General features: G+C 39.8%; 2 protein-coding genes across 6 annotated transcripts in view; one reads left to right on the forward strand and one right to left on the reverse strand.

Annotated features, from left to right (window-relative positions):
* LOC310961026 (synaptic vesicle membrane protein VAT-1 homolog) overlaps positions 1-20,776 on the reverse strand; it is a 243,107-nt gene that overhangs the window by 115,324 nt on the left and 107,007 nt on the right. The window lies entirely within an intron of this gene.
* aclyb (ATP citrate lyase b) lies at positions 1,206-20,119 on the forward strand. 5 transcript variants are annotated; one of them, XM_083933436.1, is made up of 30 exons: positions 1,206-1,344; positions 4,045-4,226; positions 4,772-4,894; positions 6,435-6,497; positions 6,987-7,177; positions 7,741-7,820; positions 8,100-8,230; positions 8,397-8,515; positions 8,839-8,975; positions 9,323-9,384; positions 9,824-9,941; positions 10,172-10,326; positions 11,251-11,344; positions 11,580-11,636; positions 12,232-12,261; positions 13,892-14,033; positions 14,681-14,849; positions 14,946-15,050; positions 15,167-15,363; positions 15,538-15,619; positions 16,145-16,255; positions 16,349-16,476; positions 16,567-16,660; positions 17,023-17,177; positions 17,269-17,419; positions 17,565-17,708; positions 17,929-18,042; positions 18,326-18,408; positions 18,585-18,661; positions 18,742-20,119. In XM_083933436.1, exons 2-30 carry the CDS (start codon positions 4,068-4,070, stop codon positions 18,834-18,836), a joined length of 3,366 nt encoding a protein of 1,121 aa, XP_083789562.1. In that variant the 5' UTR covers positions 1,206-1,344; positions 4,045-4,067; the 3' UTR covers positions 18,837-20,119. The 5 variants fall into 5 exon arrangements, with proteins under 5 accessions (XP_083789562.1, XP_083789563.1, XP_083789564.1 ...); XM_083933437.1 differs by having other exon boundaries at positions 10,172-10,323; XM_083933438.1 differs by lacking the exon at positions 11,580-11,636.

A 20,776-nucleotide genomic window follows, 5' to 3' on the forward strand; every position in this document is an offset into this window, starting at 1 on the left:
ATAAAATGGTGTGCCCACATGCTTTTTCTTTTTGAAAGATACGTGTTGGTAAGTGATTTAATGGATGATTTGACCTGGAAACCTCAGCCCAAGAGTAATGAGATTAATGTTTCACCTGTAAATTAACACAAGTTTATCTATTTGTATTATTGTACTGTAACAGTTTGTAACTTTGTTTGCTTAAATTGTTCCCTGTGACTGAGAGTTTCGATTAATTAAGGGAAGCAAAAGACGAATGACGTAAATGAAGACATGCCATTCAAATGTTGTTTTGGGCCTATGCTTATAATGATAACTTTATTTATATAGCACCTTCAAAAACAAAACTTCACTAAGTGCTTTGACAGACAACAAAGGCAACTTCACATTAAATTACACACACACACACACACACACATACACAGACCGACAGACACACACACACACACACCATCATCATCATCATCATCATCATCATCAAGAGGAGATAAACTATAGGCGTTTTTAACAAACTGTAGTAACGACAAGTGAATAATACAAATAATATTAACAGGTAAGGTAAAAAAGACAATAAAATAAATACATAAAGAAAAAGACGACATCCCATAAAAGCATGTCTATTAAATTGTGTTTAAGAAGTAATTTAAATGTAATCGTTCTCTAGTGATTTATTGTAGGGAACTTTGATACGTGTTTCCTGATAATACTCTTAGTTTTGCAGGACTTTGAATTGTAACTAATGATGATTTTAGGCTACTTTTTCTTATAAATAATAGATTAAATAGACAATAGATTAAAATAAATAAATAAATACAAATAAATGAGAAGACATTACATACGATCAAGTCTTTTTAATTGTGTTTTAAGAAGTAATTTAAATGTTTCTGTTTTCTAGTGATTGAGTGTAGGGAACTTTGATACGTGTTTCCTGATAATACTCTAAGTTTTGCAGGACTTTGAATTTTAACTAATGATGATTTTAGGCTACTTTTTCTTATAAAGACAATAGAATAAAACACATAAATAATTAAAAATAAATGAGAAGACATAACATACAATCAAGTCTATGTAATAGTGTTTTAAGAAGTAATTTAAATGTTTCTGGTTTCTAGTGATTGAGTGTAGGGAACTTCTTATTATAAGGATGTGGGCGTGGCTGACGTCACCACGTGATCGTGTTTTAAACCAATCAGGCGCCAGCACCGACGTGTAATCGGTCGCCAGATTATGGTGCGACAGCTCGAGAGTGAGGTGGCAACCGGGCAACGGCAGACTCTTTTGAAGACATTGTGACTCTCTAGCTCCGTCGTTTTTGACCGCGGAGCGATTCCTGTACTTCGAGGAGGTGCCACTTTCATTGACAAGGTACCCGTTTCCGCTAAATAGTTATTTAAAACACCAAGGTTAGCTTCTCCAGTTAGCTCGTATCAGGCAGGCTAACCTTTCAGGCTACATCATCTTCCTGCTCTGACAAGCGTGTTATTTCCTCTTAATTCTCACTCCAGATATTTTGCAACACCTATTACATATGTCTGTGTTGTCTCCTTTCATAGGGAGTTGGTACTTATTTACGCGCATGAGCCTGGTTAAAGTTTTTTTGAACTTGCTTGTGTAGCTAGTTGAAGGCTACAGACATTGCAGTGGGTGTGGTAGCTGGTACAGGACAGGAGCTTCATTCACTTGTGTTGGCCTGGTGATGCAGAAAGGGCAGTTTGCACGGGGGAAAAGTGATGCTTGAGCACTGCCGGCTGCAGCTGTGTCTGAAACAGTGACCTGGCCCCGATGTGATGCTGCTGCCGCCTCCAAACCCAGTTTCGTTCATCTCACATGAGTCTGTGTACAGTGACATGTATTTCACGGCTAGATAGCTTCAAACAATGCACTGGACCCGTGGATTATGTATGGTAGGCTAAATACTGGGACATCTGGCTCTGAAAGCATGACAGGTTAGCGTGCTAAGCTAAATCCTAGCCAGGCTCCCCCTCTCCCAGGTTAGATGTCAAGTGTAGCAGCTGTAGTGTTGCAGCTGATGTACCACTACTTATCATTGATCATAGCTACTACCATAATAATTGTTATTATTATCATTGTCATATTCTATCACCATAGTTGTGCTTGTTTCTACTATTCTACTATATTAACTGACATAATATGTAAGTCATATTTACATTACTATAGATATTATTATAGTTGCTGTTACTTTTGTGGTTGCATCTCTGGAAGTGTCTGTCTTTGTCTCTCTCTGTCCCTCTGTCCGTCTTTTCTCTCTTTCTCCCTCCATGAGCAGAAGCAAATCGCACTATCTATAATAATAACAATAAAGTCCACGCTCATACAGTATTTATCGAGCGATCTCGTGCTCACAAGGCAATTGAAACCTTCCTTTTAACAGGCAGGAAGGGCCAACGGACCCAGCTCTATGGGTCTATCTATCTTGCGTTTATCACAAAAAGCCACTGCAGTATTTTCAGTAGCTGAAATAAAAACCACCATAAAATGTTATCAGCTACACAAAGGCAGAAAGGCTAGGATGCATGTTATCAAGGCTCACTGCTTATCTCTGTTTAGTTTGTAGTGGTGGTGTTAAGGTACTTCATGGACCTGTTTGGGCTGTTCCTCCTTTTCCAGCTATACACTTTAGGCACTTGGTCAAAGAAAACCTGTTATTCATGGGTGTATGTTTGTGTTATTTTAGACAGCATTGTAAGCGACGCATCGGCTGAGCAGGTTTAACAATGTGCAATGAAATTCGAAATGGGAAAAGCAAGTGCACCAGTGCAGCTTGTCATTGTCAGTGTCTTTGTTTAGGCGCTCTCCTCCGATATACTTGTTGTGAAATTCCCAAATATGTTAAATGGCAAGTCTTGATGGCCTTTTTTATGTGAGACTATGTCTTTGGATGAAGATGTAGAGTTTCTTGGCTGTGTTTGTGGATCATATCTTGTTTTCAGCTATCTTTTTGGCTTAGTGCCTCATTGAATCGATGGTGATGATAATCATGTATCAAAACTACTGTAGGTGGTGTTTATTTTTCAGCGGTTGTCTCCATGTCGCCTGCTTTTGTCTGATTTAATAGTTTAAAAACCCATTTTACTGATATGCGACTTATGTCAGCCCTAGCTGCATCTTTGCTCACAATACTAACATTGGGATTTCGTCTTTCTGTTTTTTTCTCATATCCATGTTAGACAAAGCTGGTTTGTCGATTGAACAAAGGGAGTTCATCGCTTTGAATATTCACTTCCTTTTCCTTTATGTGATGACAGTTTGACATGAGCGAAATGACACAAGCTCAGTTGATAAGCATCTAACAATACAGCGGAGGTTCAGAAATATTTATTTTCCGTGTGGATCTCAGGTTTCTAGGTTTGAAACAAAAAAAAATGGAGCTGTCATCAGTCCCATTCAAGAACCGTAAAGCTCAACACGATCAATGTTTGATCCATACATTTTCCAGCGGCTAGCTTGGTTTGTAGCCTGAACAGAGACATGATTCTTTCAGATGAATGAAGACATTTAGAGCTATGATGAGTTGTCTGAGTAAATCTAAGATTTATTTTGCCCAAAGGAGACTAGTTTTCAAGCTTCATTAGGTCTGAGTTCTGGTGTATTTAATCATCGGTAGATCCTGGACCATAACCTCTCTAGGTCCCCTAACCAAGACAAATATAGTTTATATTTTGGCAGCTGCCTTATTGCCGGTTGAGTGTATCGGATAAATATGTGGCCATGGAGTAGATATGGAATACTTTTACAGTTTATCTCAGTTTGTAGCATATGATTAGTTATTGTGGAATACACAGTGTTCCTGTTAAGGGATCAGAAATATTTAAAGTGTCACTTAGTTTGAATCTAAGATAATGTGTAACCCACATGGCAGGATTTATTTTCCAGGATTTCAGATTTTTCAACAGGCATGCAATGGCCCCTATCTTGGTTGAAAATTCAGTATAGACTTAGCCTCTAGCTACTACAGGAGCTGCTGAAAATGCACATATGCTTAGTTTTTTGTTAGTTTATCTTCAATATATGATGGTGTTAACTGTATGCCTTCCTCTCCCAAAGGTCGTGTGCTATCCAGCGCTGCCATGTCGGCGAAAGCCATCTCAGAGCAGACCGGAAAAGAGTTCTTGTATAAGTATATCTGCACCTCAGCGGCCGTGCAGAACCGCTTCCGCTATGCCAGTGTCACCGCCGAGACCGACTGGGACCAGCTTGTGCAGGAGCATCCGTGGCTGCTGACAGAGGTGAGGCTGCTGGGACAGACTGAACAAAACCCCCACAGCTTTCTACTAACCTGTCTTAGTTTTAGGTTGCTTCTTCAGCTAGCAAAAGAATATCCAAGTCATGAGGCTAATTACGCACTGAATGTCACTGAAACTCTGTGTGCATGATTTGCAGGACATAATGTCGTTACCATCACAGTGGCATGTGACTGCGTTTAGATAGATGCATTGAGCGACTGTTAGCATTTTTGTGTGTACTTGTGGGAGTACGATATGAAACCCGGGTGAATAAATAGATAAAGAGTGCTTTAGCCATTAACATACAGCTGAAACAAGAATATTTTATTTTGTGTGTGTGTGCGGACTATATTATAATTTACTAGCAAGAAATACCTGCACACAGAGCTTTTCATATTATTTGGAATAGGGAAAGTCTGTGATATTATTATAAGTATCATAATTTAGCCTGGAATCACTTTTGTCTGTCACACTAGTATTGGTGCAAACCTGTGGCCTTTGTTTAATCAGTACTGTGGCTAACCCGTCTTTCACTTGCTGCCCTTTAGCGGCTGGTGGTAAAGCCAGATCAACTAATCAAGCGGCGTGGGAAGCTTGGGCTGGTGGGCATCGGCCTGGACCTGCAGGGTGTCCGTGAGTGGCTCAAAACCCGTCTCATGAGAGAGACCACTGTGAGTTGACTGTAATCTCTCTGTTTGTCTTTGTGAGCGTTAAGACCAAAAGCAGCCCAGAATTACCTTTTTGAGACCATGAAATATGATCGAGGAAGTCTAACTGGAGTAACAGATCCCAGAGAATGAAGGTTTACACTAAAACACAGTGAAACTGTAGAAATATGCAGTTAAGAAGTAATAGTAAGATTTAGACAAATATTTAATGATACACTTATGTATTTGACTGATACTGTCACATGCTGCTTTTTTTATGCAGGTCTAATGTTGTTCTCAACCCGGCTTTACTGGTCACTTAGCTGTCCTGTCATTGAGACAAAGAATAGTCTGTGAAGAGCCAGCAATTCTTTGTCTTTATCCCCATTCAAAATAACATAATTTAATTTGCTCAGATATCCAAGACTTACTCAGCATGTGTGCCAGCTCACCAATAACTTTATTTTCATTGGTGATAATGTTTTCTTCTTTTTTTTTTACAACATCTGGACTTAAAACCTTTTCAGTTTCTTTGTCATCTGTTTGCAATACAACTATGTTATACCACATGATGGAAGTTTGGGTTATAAGCATTGAATTAATGGTATATGTGATGTTATAAAAACCACAAAGAAAATGAAATGACTCTTAGATATGTGTAGTACGGTCCCCGCTCCTCCTGTAAAGGACAATTTATTGTAAATGTAGATAACAATACAGTCTGACCCATGTAGTAAATCACACATGCCATGTTGTCTTTTGTAACGCATCTGAAGAGCACGTAAGGTATATTTTCTTGTTCATTAGAGCCAGCATATGGGCCTGTTGTGTAGACGGTTGCTGTGTCCAGTGCCAGAGGCCATGTGCTTATGTTTAGATCTGCCAGGTCAGAGGTTATATAATGCAAGTGGAGGAGGGTTGTCTATTCTTGTCCACCATACATACAAACATGTCTTGCTACACTTCAAACAGGCTGTGGCCATATTTCCATTACATAAGAAAGGTAATTTATGCACCAGTCGTGCCTTTAGTTGTTGCCTTGCCTCTCGAGAACCACTCATCCAAACAACTAAACACTTGATGCTGCCCTTCCTTGGGTCCTGCGCAATACACCTGCCATGACATGGTATTACCCATAGCAATGGATCATTTGCTAACATCTAGCTGGTAACAAAAGCAATACAACGCTGATGCCTGAAATTCTTGAGTTTGCTGTTTAGTCATTTATTGAATGTACTGTAGCAAGCGCTAGCTGTAACCAGAATGCCGTTCAGCGGTGCAACACTTAATGTGTCCCCTCTTAATACACTACAAAGTGTGTACATAATGTACTACTAATACATACAGTATGTCCCGTATATCTCGAGCTTGCACTGCACTGCACTTCCTTTGGTCCTCAGCAATACACCCGCCAAGAGTGAAGTCTATCAGATGAACGGTTGTTGAGAAAATTAAAGGACAGACGCTAATATGTGTTCAATAATAGAACGTGCACAGGGTGTGTAAAGATGACAAGACATTGGAAATTACAGAAGGAGGTTGTTTGTGTGTTTGTCTTGAATAGGTTGGAAAGGCAAAGGGTGTGCTGAAGAACTTCCTCATTGAGCCGTTTGTTCAACACCAACAGGTAATGTATGCTTCTTCTGTTTTGTCATTCTACATCCTGTTAAGTTTCAAAGCCAAGTCAACCGTATTTGTGTTGCCTTAATTTAATGATAGGCAAACGCTGACTAACGAAACACCACTCAGCAGGTTAATGAATGAAACCTCCAGAGCCAGGATACAAAAATATATTTTGTGTCTTTTGTGTTAAAGCCAGTGGGCATCTGATTAGCAGGTTGATTTCCTCACAGTTTTGTGAAGTGAATAAACTGAGTGTGAATAGTGTTGCAGTATGTTGGAGACTTTTGTTTGTCACCCATGACTGTGTGAGAAAGCGTGCCTGTATGAAGGTCACTTTAGTTAAAATGGGGAACTGGATGTTCTGGACAATATTCAAACAAGCTTGTCAGCCTTTTGTAAATAAGTGAAAATGCCCACGCTGCTATTAGCAAACTAAAACTGTTGTGAACTGAATGTGTTTGAATTTTCCCTAACGCTCTACTGGTCCACCCAGGAGGAGGAGTTTTATGTGTGCATTTATGCAACACGTGAGGGCGACCATGTGCTTTTCCATCATGAGGGAGGAGTGGAAGTGGGTGATGTGGACGCCAAGGCCCAGAGGCTGCTGGTTGCAGTGGATGAAAAGCTGAGTGAGGACCAAGTCACAGAGCAGCTCCTGACGCACGTTCCTGATGAAAAGAAAGAGTACGGACACATCCTTTTATATTTATTTGGTTATTTTTTATCCACACAGAAAAATCTACAGCAGTCAACTTCCCTTCAAAGAGACTTTGATAAGACATGTTCTGCTTCATGTATTTACCCTGTTCTTGCTACCAATACAACGTGATAACCATACATATTTCATATCATTGTATAGTTATTATCCCACCTGTCACTGTTAGTAGAAACTTGGGTGTGGTGGATTTTATTTTTTGCTGTTGCCTATATATATCTGCCAATAAATCAAAGAGGCTCTCTGTAGTCAGTGTAGTTTGTGTGACCTTGAGCAGTGTGTTTTTGGTTTTAGCTTTGGTTTTCCCCTTTCTAAATACCATCCCCAGTGTACAGAGTGATCCACTGTGCACTGAATACTGGACAGTATTCGGCCTAACTGTTTGGCAACAAAATAGGTTCCATAATGTTAATTTAATGTCTGGAAAGCACTGGTCTATTTAGTATATGGTTTTCTAGTAAGATTTGTTGTTGTTGTTGTTGTAACGATTCTAATTGATTGTTTGTTTGTTTGTTTGTTTTCCTTCTTGAAGAGTCTTGGCCAGTTTTATAGTTGGACTCTTCAACTTCTATGAGGATCTCTACTTCACCTACCTTGAGATCAACCCGATTGGTACTTTTTTAACAACTTCATAGACGTGCATCTCAGCTGTACATATTTCTACTTCATGACTCTCAGATGCAATGTTATACTTCAGTTTGAGAAGCAAGATTGGAACTGTGCATTATTAATTCAAGAGAATGAATTAAGTACTTAAATGAGTGGGTTCATTCACTAAAGGGAACAAGTTACTAATGTGTGCACATTAATAGGCAAATTTAAATGATCAAAGTTACTTTTACATTCTCTGTTATAAGATCTTTATTTTCAAACTTTTCTTCCTTTAACCAGTCGTCACCAAAGATGGAGTGTACGTCCTCGACATGGCAGCCAAGATTGATGCCACAGCAGATTACATCTGCAAGGCTAAATGGGGTGATGTGGAGTTTCCACCACCATTTGGCAGAGAAGCATATCCAGAGGTGAGATCTTAAGTAAATAGTAAATTCCAAATAGTACCAGCCCAAGTTTTCAAATAGCACCGTAAACCTACATTTATGTACATTAGTCAGCAACTGAAGTGCACAGTTAGCTTGAATCTTTTATACCTCCGTACTTTGCCTTATTACCATCATTTGTCCATTGTAGGAGGCATACATAGCTGACCTGGATGCAAAGAGTGGTGCCAGTTTGAAGCTGACTCTGCTGAACCCTTGTGGCAGGATCTGGACCATGGTTGCTGGAGGAGGGGCTTCAGTAGTCTACAGGTACTCCAGGTTTATAACAAGCACCTTTTAGCTAACGGTTATTCAAAGTGCTTTGGTGGATGAAAGATATACTATATATATGATATTGTGTGAGCTTTTTATACCCTTTGTCAACTCAGCAATTTGCAGTTTAAAGGCACCCTGTGGAGTTTTTAACCTCTAATCAGATTTCTTATATTTTAGGCGTGTGTCTCCATTTTGTTTGTCTCGTGAGTGCCAAGATATGCAGCAATATGCAAACAAAGGCAGTGAAGAGGATGAATATAAACAAGACTTAAAATACTTAAAAAAAAATGCTAAACACCACCTTCCCTTTTCTTTAGCGACACCATCTGTGACCTTGGGGGGGTGGATGAACTGGCCAACTACGGCGAGTACTCTGGTGCACCCAGTGAACAGCAGACCTATGATTACGCTAAAACCATCCTTTCTCTCATGACACGAGAGAAACATCCTCAAGGTGGGTACAGCCAGCACTTTGTTAGGGCTCTTTTGCACAAGGTCAAAAAGTTAGGTGAGACACACTTGCTGAAAACATTCTGGACTGTTTCTGATAAACAAGACGTTCCTTCTAAACTTGGTTTGGTTTGGCTAGTTTGGTTTAAGCGTGGAAGTCAGTGTTTGTTCATTCCTCTGCAATGTGACCTGCTTGCTCTACTTTAGTGTTTCACAAGGTCTGTTGCCAGCAATAGACTTTGTGGCTGTCACCAAACTGTGATACTGGGGTGTCGCATTTCAGTCATGAACATATTCTTAACATATCAACACCTCTCTCTCTCTCTCTCTCTCTCTCTCTCTTTCCTGCAGGGAAAGTTCTGATCATCGGAGGAAGTATTGCCAACTTCACCAATGTAGCAGCCACATTCAAGGTGAAACAAATTCATGTATTCATCTAAAGCACCACGAAAGATACTATGTCAGGTCTACATGTTATCACAGGCCTTCATAGTGTGATAAATTCAATGAAATGTGTATAAATAGCTTTTAATATAGGGGAAATACTCCCACACAAAATTATTTCTGAACATATAAAAGTACGTTCCAGTATCTGTTTCTTTAGCACCATAATAACTTTAGCTAACTTAAAGAAGACATCATTAAGTCCTTTTTCTGTAAGAAAATTTTGATGATGGGTCACTCAGTGGAAGTTGGTCTGAACACAATCTGTCCCTTATTCATTTTGAAGCACATCAGGTTAAGATTGGATAGGATTGATATGACACATTAAGTGGTGTTTTATTAAAACAACACTTTCTGAAGAATTCAGCCTGTGATATAAGTATGTGAACTGCCTGTGTCTCTTCTCAGGGCATTGTCAGGGCCATCAAAGACTACCAAGGTCCTCTTAAGGAGCATGAGGTCACCATCTTTGTTCGACGTGGCGGGCCCAACTACCAGGAGGGGCTGAGGGTCATGGGGGAAGTAGGTGAGTAAGATGAAGCTAAAGGTCAATCGTAAGGGCACAGTCTGAGAGCAGAGGCATTGGATGACTATAGTATGTAATTTGTATTGGACTACACATGACCAGAAAGAGGGATATAAATCTCTTTTTTTAAATGCGTGCACAGGTGATATGAGAGCATACATGCCAGTTAAAGGTTTTATGCAAGTCAAATTGTTAAATTTTAAATTGAGTATTTTAACTTTTTTTTGCAGGGAAGACCACAGGTATTCCTATCCATGTGTTTGGTACTGAGACCCATATGACGGCCATTGTTGGAATGGCTCTGGGCCACCGGCCAATCCCTAACCAGCCCCCAATGGACGCACATACGGCCAACTTCCTCCTCAATGCCAGCAACAGTGCAGTGGTATATTCATTCAGTTTATTCATTCATTTTCATGTGCTAATTGCCAAGTGAGTTGGATGGACATTTAAATTGTGAACGGTCCTTTTTGTTAATCCGCTTAAACTTCATTTTACTGTTTGTGAGAGTTAAAGAAAATAATTATGATGTATTAACAAGTATATGCAGCTTTTTTTCACATGTAGCAAAAGGTGTTGCATGTTTAAAGGGGCTGTACTCGAAATACTGGGGGGAAAACAAGTGGGCGGGGATTGCCTCCATGCGGCTCTCACAGACCGCTCCCCACACACACTAATATCAATCTGTTTGTATCTATTAAAACAAACGAAGAAACTCAGATTACAACACACACTGAAGGAGAGTGGCACCATTACTCCAATATATCCTTACATATAATATGTTTGTTTGCTGCCATGTTAATGTTCTCAGTGTTGAGTACAGCTCCTTTTAAGGGTATTCACTTTCTTGTGATACAATTCATTCATGTATGTTCAACCTATTCAAGCTTTAAAAGGTTTGGACTTTTGAACTTGTTTGAATAACTTGTTATATGACTTTCTTTTGATATCTGTGTGCTCTTTAGCCTTTTTTTTATTTGTTAACTGTGGTCCTCCATGTTCTTTTCAAAAATGCATACCTGCCTGTCAAGGCTACATTGACTGGGGATAAGCTCATACATGGCTCGTCTGTGTACTAAAAATGTAAATACATCACTGTAAGAGGGAAATTGTTAAGTCCCTGCTACCAAGATAAGATAAGATACACCTTCATGGAAATTCAGTTGTTGCAGCAGTACAATGGAAACAACAGATGTAAGTAAGCATAGAAAGTAATATAGATTAACAATAAGAGGTGCATTAACTAAAAATACTCTTTATGGCTTTGAATAACATAAATGTTATGTCTATTTTTATTTATTTGGACCAGACTCCAGCTACAACAAGGACGGCTTCATTCTCTGAACCCAGGACGTCTAACGATATCACTCCGGCCAAAAAGTCTAAAGCAGGTCTTCCAGCAGGTAACTATCACAGTAACACTCACTCAGCTCTCCGCTGCGTCTTATCAGCAAGACTCCATATGTGCTCACACACTTCTGCTTTTTCATTTCGCCTTGCGTCCTATACTTCTCTCCCCCCACCCAAATGCTGCTACTCTGCATTTTAATTTTCTTTCTATTTCTCCCACCTCATCTTCTTGTTTTGCTGCACAAACTGTCCACTCACCCTCGTCTTTTTAATGCTTGTTTCTCTAAGACTCTCTTCATTCTATACTGTGGCCTCTGAAGAATGTGGTCACAGGCGATTGGAAAGGTGAGTGATAGGTGTGCCATGCCCGCACTGTGTTCGGCCGCTACGCTGGTTTGCCTCCTTTCCTTCTCACCCCTCGCCCTCCTAATCTACAAAGGAATGTGTCTGTGTGTGACACCTACATGATTGCATCACCGCAGTAGTCCAGTGGGAACATTATATAATTCAGCAATATGATTTCTGTATTTTTTTTCATCCTTTTGTTGGATAATAATTAAAAACCGTAAACGCATTAAGCTGATTTCTATTACTAAGACTCATAAATACAAGTTCCTTTTTAGAAAAGTTTTATCATCTTTAGACTGAGTTGTATGTTGTTGGGAAGGGATCGTTTTTATTAAACTCAGCGATTTCGATTGTGGCTAGACTATTATTTGTATATTGCCAGTGATAGTAAAAGCATGCTCTGTAGCAGCTGAGCTTTGCATGGTCTTTCCTCGGGTGTGCTTTTAATTAAGTGTTTTCAGAGATGACACACACTTTACTGGATGCACGGAAGTCTGTTCAATGAATAAGATAAAGTTGCACTCATTCTTTTCTCCTTTTTTTTGTGTACTCATTTTGTCGTCTTTTGTGTTCCCGTCCTGTGGGGTCACAGAAGCGCAAGCCTCTTCAGGCTGCAGCGGAGGTATGGAAGGGTGTGAAAAGCCTGTCCTCCTGCCCTCTCAGCCCTCTGTCCACTTCCCCCTGCCTTCCCATTTTTGTCTGTTGGCTGATGCTTGCATCAGTCTGTCCTTCTTTTTCACATTTTTACTGTGGCTTACTCACCTTAAACCTGGTGTAGGCAGTTTATTTTTTGGTGTGGTTGGGGGGAAAAAATCTGTAATGTTTAATCAAGTGTTCTGAGAGTAAATTAGACTTCTGTGCCCCCTCTTGGCTCTGTTTCAAGGCTTTAGAAAATCTAGCATGTGACGGGAGACTTTGGCCAAAGACAGGTCATTTCAGAGAGACAGAGTGTTTCTTTAGGCTCAGGACAGAGAGGGAAAGGGAGAGCTGCAGGGAGAGGTTTCACTCTGCTTCAAAGTCTGCCTTTTATTTATTTATTTTTTCACCCACAGCAGCTTTAAGGGGCGGTGTTTTATGTCTCTGAACTTAACTTTGTCAAAGAAGTATTTCCATCCAAATTTACTTCTGTGAATCATCCTGAATTGATCTGATACGACATATAAGTGTTGTGAAAATAAACCATGGCAGATGTTTTTTTTTTTTAATATTACTGCAGTTGAATTGTAAGGATACCTCATAACAAAACCATGAGCCACCACAGCCAGAAGATATCAAACATTTGTAACATTTGCTTTATTCGTAAGACCAGCTTCATTCCAAAAACTAGGGTCTTTAGAACGCTACTGCTTTTCCATCAGTTTCACAATCTGGTCATCACATAGCTATTCAATTAATATCTCTGTCTAAATTTGGAAATTTAACTCTGTAAACCCTGCAGAAACCCACTCTGCAACCTCCTGTTAAAGAGGCAATTATAGTGCAGGACAATAGATAGCTGTGTCAGCATCTTCCTCTGAATCAGATCAGAGAACCACAGAAGGTATTGACTCTGGACAGAGAGGAGAGACTTGGGAGAACAGGAACAAATGCTTGGAAAGATGGTGATTAACTTAACAAAAAATGCTTCAAACAACAATGTACAGAAACCTGACAATCTGCATTTTAAAACCGAATACTTGACACTTTTTCTTGCACTACAGCTCTGTTGCTTTATCTGAACATTGTCTTGAAATGTATCCATTGAATTACTAGCAGACCAACTGGTAATGGGCAAGTAGGGTGATGTTTCTAACACAGTAACTTTTACAAAACATACAGTAGAAAAAGCTTGGGCATTATGATGCAATACAATGGCCAGTAACTTGGTTACTCTATGAAATGTGAGTAGGTTGAATGCAACTGCAGCATGTGTCGGCTTAAAACAGATGGGTTGTGCCCAAATTGCAACGCATCTGTAAAAAACCTGCCATATGCCTAATGCAGGCGAACTGCATCAACTAAGAGAAACATGACCTTCCTTTTGAAGTTTGCAGTGGTGAAGAGTTATTTTCTCTACCTCCTGTATCTCTGTCCTCGGAGGGAGTTCTCTCTGTACTCTGCTTGTTATCATCCCCATTCCTGCTATTTTCCTGAGCCTGATCCCCCCCCACCCCCCGCTCTCCCTGTGGTGATTTTTATTTCTGTGTCCACTCCAGCTCTGACTTGACTCTCTCTCGTTCTCTCTTTCCATATCTGCTTTCTCGTCCTTTCAGCCAAAGCCACCACTCTCTTCAGAAAACAAACTAAGACCATAGTCTGGGGCATGCAGACACGTGCGGTGCAAGGCATGCTCGACTTCGATTACGTTTGCTCGCGGGACGAACCCTCTGTGGCAGCCATGGTCTACCCCTTCACGTAGGTTCCTCGAAGATCTTAAGTTTGTTGAATAACTTGAATAACTTAATATCCCACTAAGACATCTCTACAGATCACCCTAGATACTACAACTGTGTGGTTGTTGCAATTCAGATCCATAATCAAAATCAGAAATACTTTATTAATCCCAGGGGGAAATTGTTTTTGTTTCAAACTCCAGTTATACAAACAACATATTTAACAACAACAACATTATGCAGACAGCATATTAGTAAACAGATAACATATTGGTAAAAAAATATATATATTTATATATATATATATATATTAACCTGCAAAGTTTATTTATATATTTTTATCATGATTCATATTTCATAACAATGTGTTTGTCTTTGAGTTACATGTTTTGACAATTAACAACATGGTGGCCTGTACTCAGCTAGTATGAAACCCAAACCTGAAAGACCTGAAGACAAGATTTTTAATCCACAAATTGATTTTTATCATTCTACTCACCCTTTTTTTTTATACATGTAATTTTTCAGGGAACTATGTATGTATAATATTTATAAAATATCAGTGGTGACAGTATATCTCCCCAATTTGCAAATCACACTACTCTTGAGAAGTTAAAATAAAATGTTTGTTATGTGTGTTATTCTATCTTACATTTCGGTGTTGCCCAGTGGAGATCACAAGCAGAAGTTCTACTGGGGCCACAAGGAGATCCTGGTACCGGTCTATAAGAACATGGCTGACGCCATGAAGAAGCACCCCGAGGTGGATGTCCTGATCAGCTTTGCTTCACTGCGCTCAGCCTTCGACAGCACTATGGAGGCCATGCAGTACCCACAGGTAGAAAGTCCCTCTGTATAATTTATTTACACATGAGCCCATTTATCACTGCATAAACATGTGAAAGTCACCTTTCTTATCCGATTGTGTTGTCAGGTTCACACTATCGCCATCATAGCCGAGGGCATTCCTGAAGCTCAGACAAGGAAAATAATCAAGACAGCAGATGATAAAGGTGTCACTATCATCGGCCCGGCTACGGTATGCAGCTGTATCTCACCAACAGAGACTGATAACTTAAAATAAACATACAGATAATGATCACTTACAACTGACGCAAATAAATGAGTTCATACCCATTATTTTCTGTCTCCCAGGTCGGTGGCATCAAGCCGGGCTGCTTTAAGATCGGCAACACAGGTGGCATGCTGGACAACATCCTGGCTTCCAAACTTTATCGCCCTGGCAGCGTGGCATACGTGTCGCGCTCTGGGGGAATGTCCAACGAGCTCAACAACATCATCTCCCGCACCACAGACGGCGTCTATGAAGGTGTGGCCATCGGAGGAGACAGGTACAAGAACGTATTTGCTAATTATTTGCCAAGAGTGAGAGACAATTAGACAATTGTCCTGTTGAAGCCTGTTGTGAAAATATTAGTTTTTAGATCATTTATTCCTGCTCCACAGAGACATGTTGTCGTCCAAAAGACTTCTTAAATCCTCATGTTTTAATCCTCTTTGTCCAGGTATCCGGGCTCCACCTTCATGGACCACGTCCTTCGTTACCAGGACACTCCAGGGGTCGAGATGATAGTAATGCTGGGAGAGGTGGGAATAGCTCCATGATTTTTTTTATATTTTCATATTAAAGGCATACTAAACAGCATTTATCAGAAAAAAAATAGTGTATATAGACTCATACAGAAGTTATTCCTCTCAATACTCACTTATAACCCACTTGAGGTATGTGTCTCTATCTAAAGTAACCCTGCCCCTTATTTTTGCTGCGTTTGGGACTTTACAGGGTGTCAACCATAGTCTTTTGGCCCCACATGGGTGTGTAACCCCCAGCCAATAAGAGCGCGCAGGGTGTGAAGCCCGTTCACATCGCTGTCGATTGTGCCGCTGTGTGTCTGTTTTACCGACACGCACACGTAGTGACAGGAAGAAGCTCAACATTTACATAAAATCAGGCAATGTCTTTTATGCCTCTGATTAATGTTCTTCTCTCTTTACAACTCTCTTTCTACACCTCTCTCTCTCTTGCAATTGCTGCTACATATACCTTCAGCATCAACATAATGATTGTTCTTTATTTTTTAATTTTTAACATCTTTCACTTTGACAACCCAGATTGGAGGCACAGAGGAGTATAAGATCTGCCAAGGCATCAGAGAGGGCAGGATAACCAAGCCTGTGGTGTGCTGGTGTATTGGAACCTGTGCCACCATGTTCACTTCCGAGGTTTGCTGGCTTTGTTTAAATAACTGGCTTTTGATTTTGTTGTTGTTACCATGGAATTCAGAGTTTTTAAACCGGTCATGCTGCCATCTTCAGGTTCAATTTGGCCATGCAGGGGCCTGTGCAAACCAGGCTTCAGAGACTGCAGTAGCCAAGAACCAGGCTCTGAGGGACGCCGGTGCTTATGTGCCAAAGAGTTTTGATGAGCTAGGCGATGTCATCACGTGAGAAATTAATCACACAGTAATACCAGAGTTTATCATTTAATTGATTTTAGGTTTTAACTCATATATTGTGAATATTTGGTGAAACAGGACAGTTTATGACGAACTGGTGGCCAATGGTACCATCATTCCTGCCCAGGAGGTGCCTCCCCCGACAGTGCCTATGGATTACTCTTGGGCCAGGGTGAGAACCTTCATCTTTACTCCTGAGTAAACCTCAGCAGCATCTGTTTTAGCCACTGAAGATGTCAATACTTGTTGAATCTTGTACAGTACCATTTAATGGAAACATTTATTTTTATTATTAAAACCAGTCGCCAACAGATAATACAGACACTATTCATTTTCATGCATAGACACAAAGCATAAACAAACATTAATGATGTCAGTTGTTTATTTATGAATTGTGACCTCGGTATTTACTTAGCAGGGCACTTAGCAGTTGAAAACTAAACTTCCGTTATCTCAAACAAATTAGTGGCACTTTCTCGACTGCAATATCTTGTTATCAGTTAACATATACAGCGATACTGATATCTTTTGCAGGAGTTGGGCCTGATCCGTAAGCCAGCCTCATTCATGACGAGCATCTGTGATGAGCGAGGCCAGGAGCTCATCTACGCTGGCATGCCCATCACAGAGGTCTTCAAAGAGGAGATGGGTTTAGGAGGAGTGCTGGGCTTGCTTTGGTTCCAACGCAGGTTGGTATGATGACTGTTAATCAGTTACTAAGAAAAGTGTTTTTAAAAAAATATTTTCTAGTGGAATAAGCTGTGCTGCGTTTCTGCCTAGGTTGCCGCGCTATGCCTGCCACTTCATTGAGATGTGCCTGATGGTGACTGCTGATCACGGGCCTGCCGTCTCTGGTGCACACAACACCATCGTCTGTGCTCGTGCTGGCAAGGACCTTATCTCAAGCCTCACCTCGGGCCTGCTCACCATCGTCAGTACTGCTCACACACTTATGCTTATACCCTGTGCCACCAAATTTAACCAGAACAAAATATGAAAACATATCTCTTGTCTTTCACCACCCATCTGGTAAAAACCGTTTGTGTACTGAAACATGATTCATTCATAAATTCCAGGGGGATCGTTTTGGAGGTGCTCTGGATGCAGCTGCAAAGCAGTTCAGCAAGGCATTTGACAGTGGCATGCTGCCTATGGAGTTTGTCAACAAGATGAAGAAGGATGGCAAGCTGATCATGGGCATCGGCCACAGAGTCAAATCGGTAGGGACGCTCAGCTTTTCACACTACCTCAAGTTACTTTATCAAGATCCATAAATGTTGTGGCATTTTAAGTTTATAGATGACAGTTGTTAAAATCATACCTCTGAATTATTCTTCTTCAGACTAGGATTAGAATTAAAATACCTTCTCGTTACAGTTTAGAACTTTAAGTACAAGAAAAAAGCTACAAAGCCGTGACACAGTCGGTCTCTGTTTTCAGATCAACAACCCTGACATGCGGGTGCAGATTCTGAAGGACTTTGTTAAGCAGCACTTTCCCTCCACCCAGCTACTCGACTACGCTCTAGACGTAGAGAAGATCACCACCTCCAAGGTACTTGTCACTTGAATTTGAGTCAGTCAAAATATGTGAAGACTTATTCCCTTGAAAAAGCAAAAACTCAATGAAGTCAAATGGTTTTGAGGTACGAGTGTCACGAAAGCTTCTATCAGGACAATTAAATAAGTAAACAGTCCTTCATGGTGTCCAAATCTTCCAGCATTTTACTGACACAACATTAACTTCCTTGTTTCTTCCTTTTTATGTTAAATTGGGTAAATAGGTTGGCTTACTTATATTCCTCTGACATTCAGATACATTGATTTCTGATTTTCAGAAACCCAACCTGATCCTCAACGTAGACGGTTTTATTGGTGTTGCCTTTGTGGACCTTCTAAGGACGTGCGGTGGCTTCACTCGGTAAGAATCAATCTGCAAGACACATTTTATATTATAACAATTTGGTTTTACTAAATTAGAACACTTTTATTAAACCGAAAAAATTCTGATGCCAAAAGAACATTGTTAGTTTTCTGTGTTGATCGCGAGAACACTGTCTAGTATTGTTTCTCACATGAATGTTGAACTGGTTCCAGAGACGAGGCTGACGAGTTTGTGGAGATCGGTGCACTAAATGGGATCTTTGTCCTCGGCCGTAGTATGGGCTTTATTGGTGAGTCCCATTCAGATAGAACCATGACACTGCGTTTCAAATTAAAAAAACATCATCTAACTTCGTCTGTCTTTCATTAGGACATTACCTAGACCAGAAGAGGCTGAAACAGGGTTTGTACCGCCACCCGTGGGATGACATCTCCTATGTGCTTCCTGAACATATGTCCATGTAAACCCCACATTACAGAGTGGGATGCACTTCGAAATGTGACTGCTCAAATGGGTCAGGCAGAAACACACATCTCGCTTAACGTGCATGTTCACTCTGGTGATGGCAACGGCGGAAAACTGGGTGATAATGGAAAATGGAAGTACTGTCTGGCTGAGGGATCTGGGTAGAAGTTTTCAATCTAGTTTTTACGGAGAAAAAAGGGGAAGTATATTTTTAGATTTAGTTTTTGACAAATTATTTAAAGATGTAACTTATTCAGTTTTGACCACGGACCCACAAAAGTGCAAACGAAAGCACAAAATTTGGTACTTTTAGAGAAAGGGCAGGATTCAAAGCACACAAGGGGAATCTGCATTAAGCGGCTGTTCAAGCTCAACAATACAATAACATGTCTCCTTTTTATACTACTACTCATAAATAAATATACATCACTAAAAAAAAGATTTATTTTAATCAGCATTTGCCTGTTTCAAGCCACAAGAAAGTGTGCTTAATTATGCTTTCCTGCTTTCTGAGTATTGCACCTTAGTTTAAACCCTAGAAAATAATGTTTGTTTTCAATTCCCTCTCCCTAGTTTCACTGTCTACTGAGAAGGCTCAGTGTCATCACAAGATAAACCAAAGTTTTAGGAATCTGTCATTGTTAAGTTAAAAAAAAAAAAAAGGAGAATAAAGAGGACAGATCCGTTGGTTGATATCACAGCGTATCCTGTTTTGAAAAGGAGGCGTTCTAATGGGATACAGGACTCAAACAAACAGATGGTGATCTAAGTGTCACTTCACTACTGCCTTTCCAAGAACAACCCTGGTTTTAAACTAGTGGTCAAATTCATCAGCTACTGTAATTAGTCAAATTATTTGCAGTTTTGAAGCGTCCAAGTCTTTCAAGCCAAGTATAAACCAAACTTATAGTGTTGCTATTCTGAATAACTGTTTGAAAATAGGGAAATGTAGAAGCGCCAAAAGGGGACAAACAAAATGCTTCATGAATGCGTCCTTTGAAAGCATCGTGTGGTGAGGGACCATGAAAGCCGTTTGCTTTACTTGGGGAAATGATTGCACGTAATGCGAATGATAATAATATGGCTTTGTAAACGAATCGTCCAACTTTCACTAAAGACTTGACACCAACTCAAAACGCTCTGTAACCACCCACTGTACGGCCTGCTGTGTTTGATCTATGTTTTGCTGTTTTATTTAACTGTGAAAAAAATGCTTTGTTTTTTTGTAATATGCTGTCATATAGAAGTATAATAATAAAAAAACTTATTGTTTTACTTTTCATTTTGCCTCAAGTGTATAATTTCTTAATCTGTTGTTGGCAGTGATGTAATGTTACCGGGTACTTTCCTAAGTCTGAAGCTTTATTCTACTCCACTACATCTCAGAGACAAAAAATTTTTACTTCTTACTCCATTACATATAAATGATGATATATTATTACAGGTTAAGCTGCCCAGCACTATACAAAGCCATTCAAATGAGCTCCACCTTTACCAGCAACAATATTAAAGTGAGGAACACACTGGTGCATGTGGACTATAAGAACTTGAAACTAGTTAAAATACAGTGAGGAAAAACCAATGATACATATTCTAAAAATATAAAATTTTTTCATCTGTATTCATGTATTGCCAGTTACAATTTTATAACGTGTGTGGCATAAAAAACTACACAATCTAAAAAGAAAGGATTTAACTGGTTTGTCAAAGATTGAGAACTCAGACAAACGTCCAAATGAAAATTAGCTATTACGTGACACCACATCACAAAAATTGTCCCAATCAAAATGCTGTGATTTACTTGTTCACAGAAAAAATAGTATTTTGTTGCTTTCACAATAATTAAAAAGTTAAAACACGGGTCAATAACTTTTACACACATTTACAATTACAAAAAAAATCTCATTGTTTTTACAGTCTCGACAGTAAAAGTAAATGT

This window comes from Echiichthys vipera (assembly GCF_963691815.1).
Source record: "Echiichthys vipera genome assembly, chromosome: 18".
NCBI classification, from domain to species: domain Eukaryota; kingdom Metazoa; phylum Chordata; class Actinopteri; order Perciformes; family Trachinidae; genus Echiichthys; species Echiichthys vipera.

What these genes read in the sequence shown, in the direction of transcription:
- aclyb (XM_083933436.1), top strand. Translation starts at nt 4,068, where the DNA reads ATGTCGGCGAAAGCCATCTCAGAGCAGACCGGAAAAGAGTTCTTGTAT. An exon ending in GTTCCTGATGAAAAGAAAGA is followed by an intron (nt 7,178 to 7,740) that starts GTACGGACACAT and finishes TCCTTCTTGAAG; the next exon opens with AGTCTTGGCCAGTTTTATAG. An exon ending in TCGGCCACAGAGTCAAATCG is followed by an intron (nt 17,709 to 17,928) that starts GTAGGGACGCTC and finishes CTCTGTTTTCAG; the next exon opens with ATCAACAACCCTGACATGCG.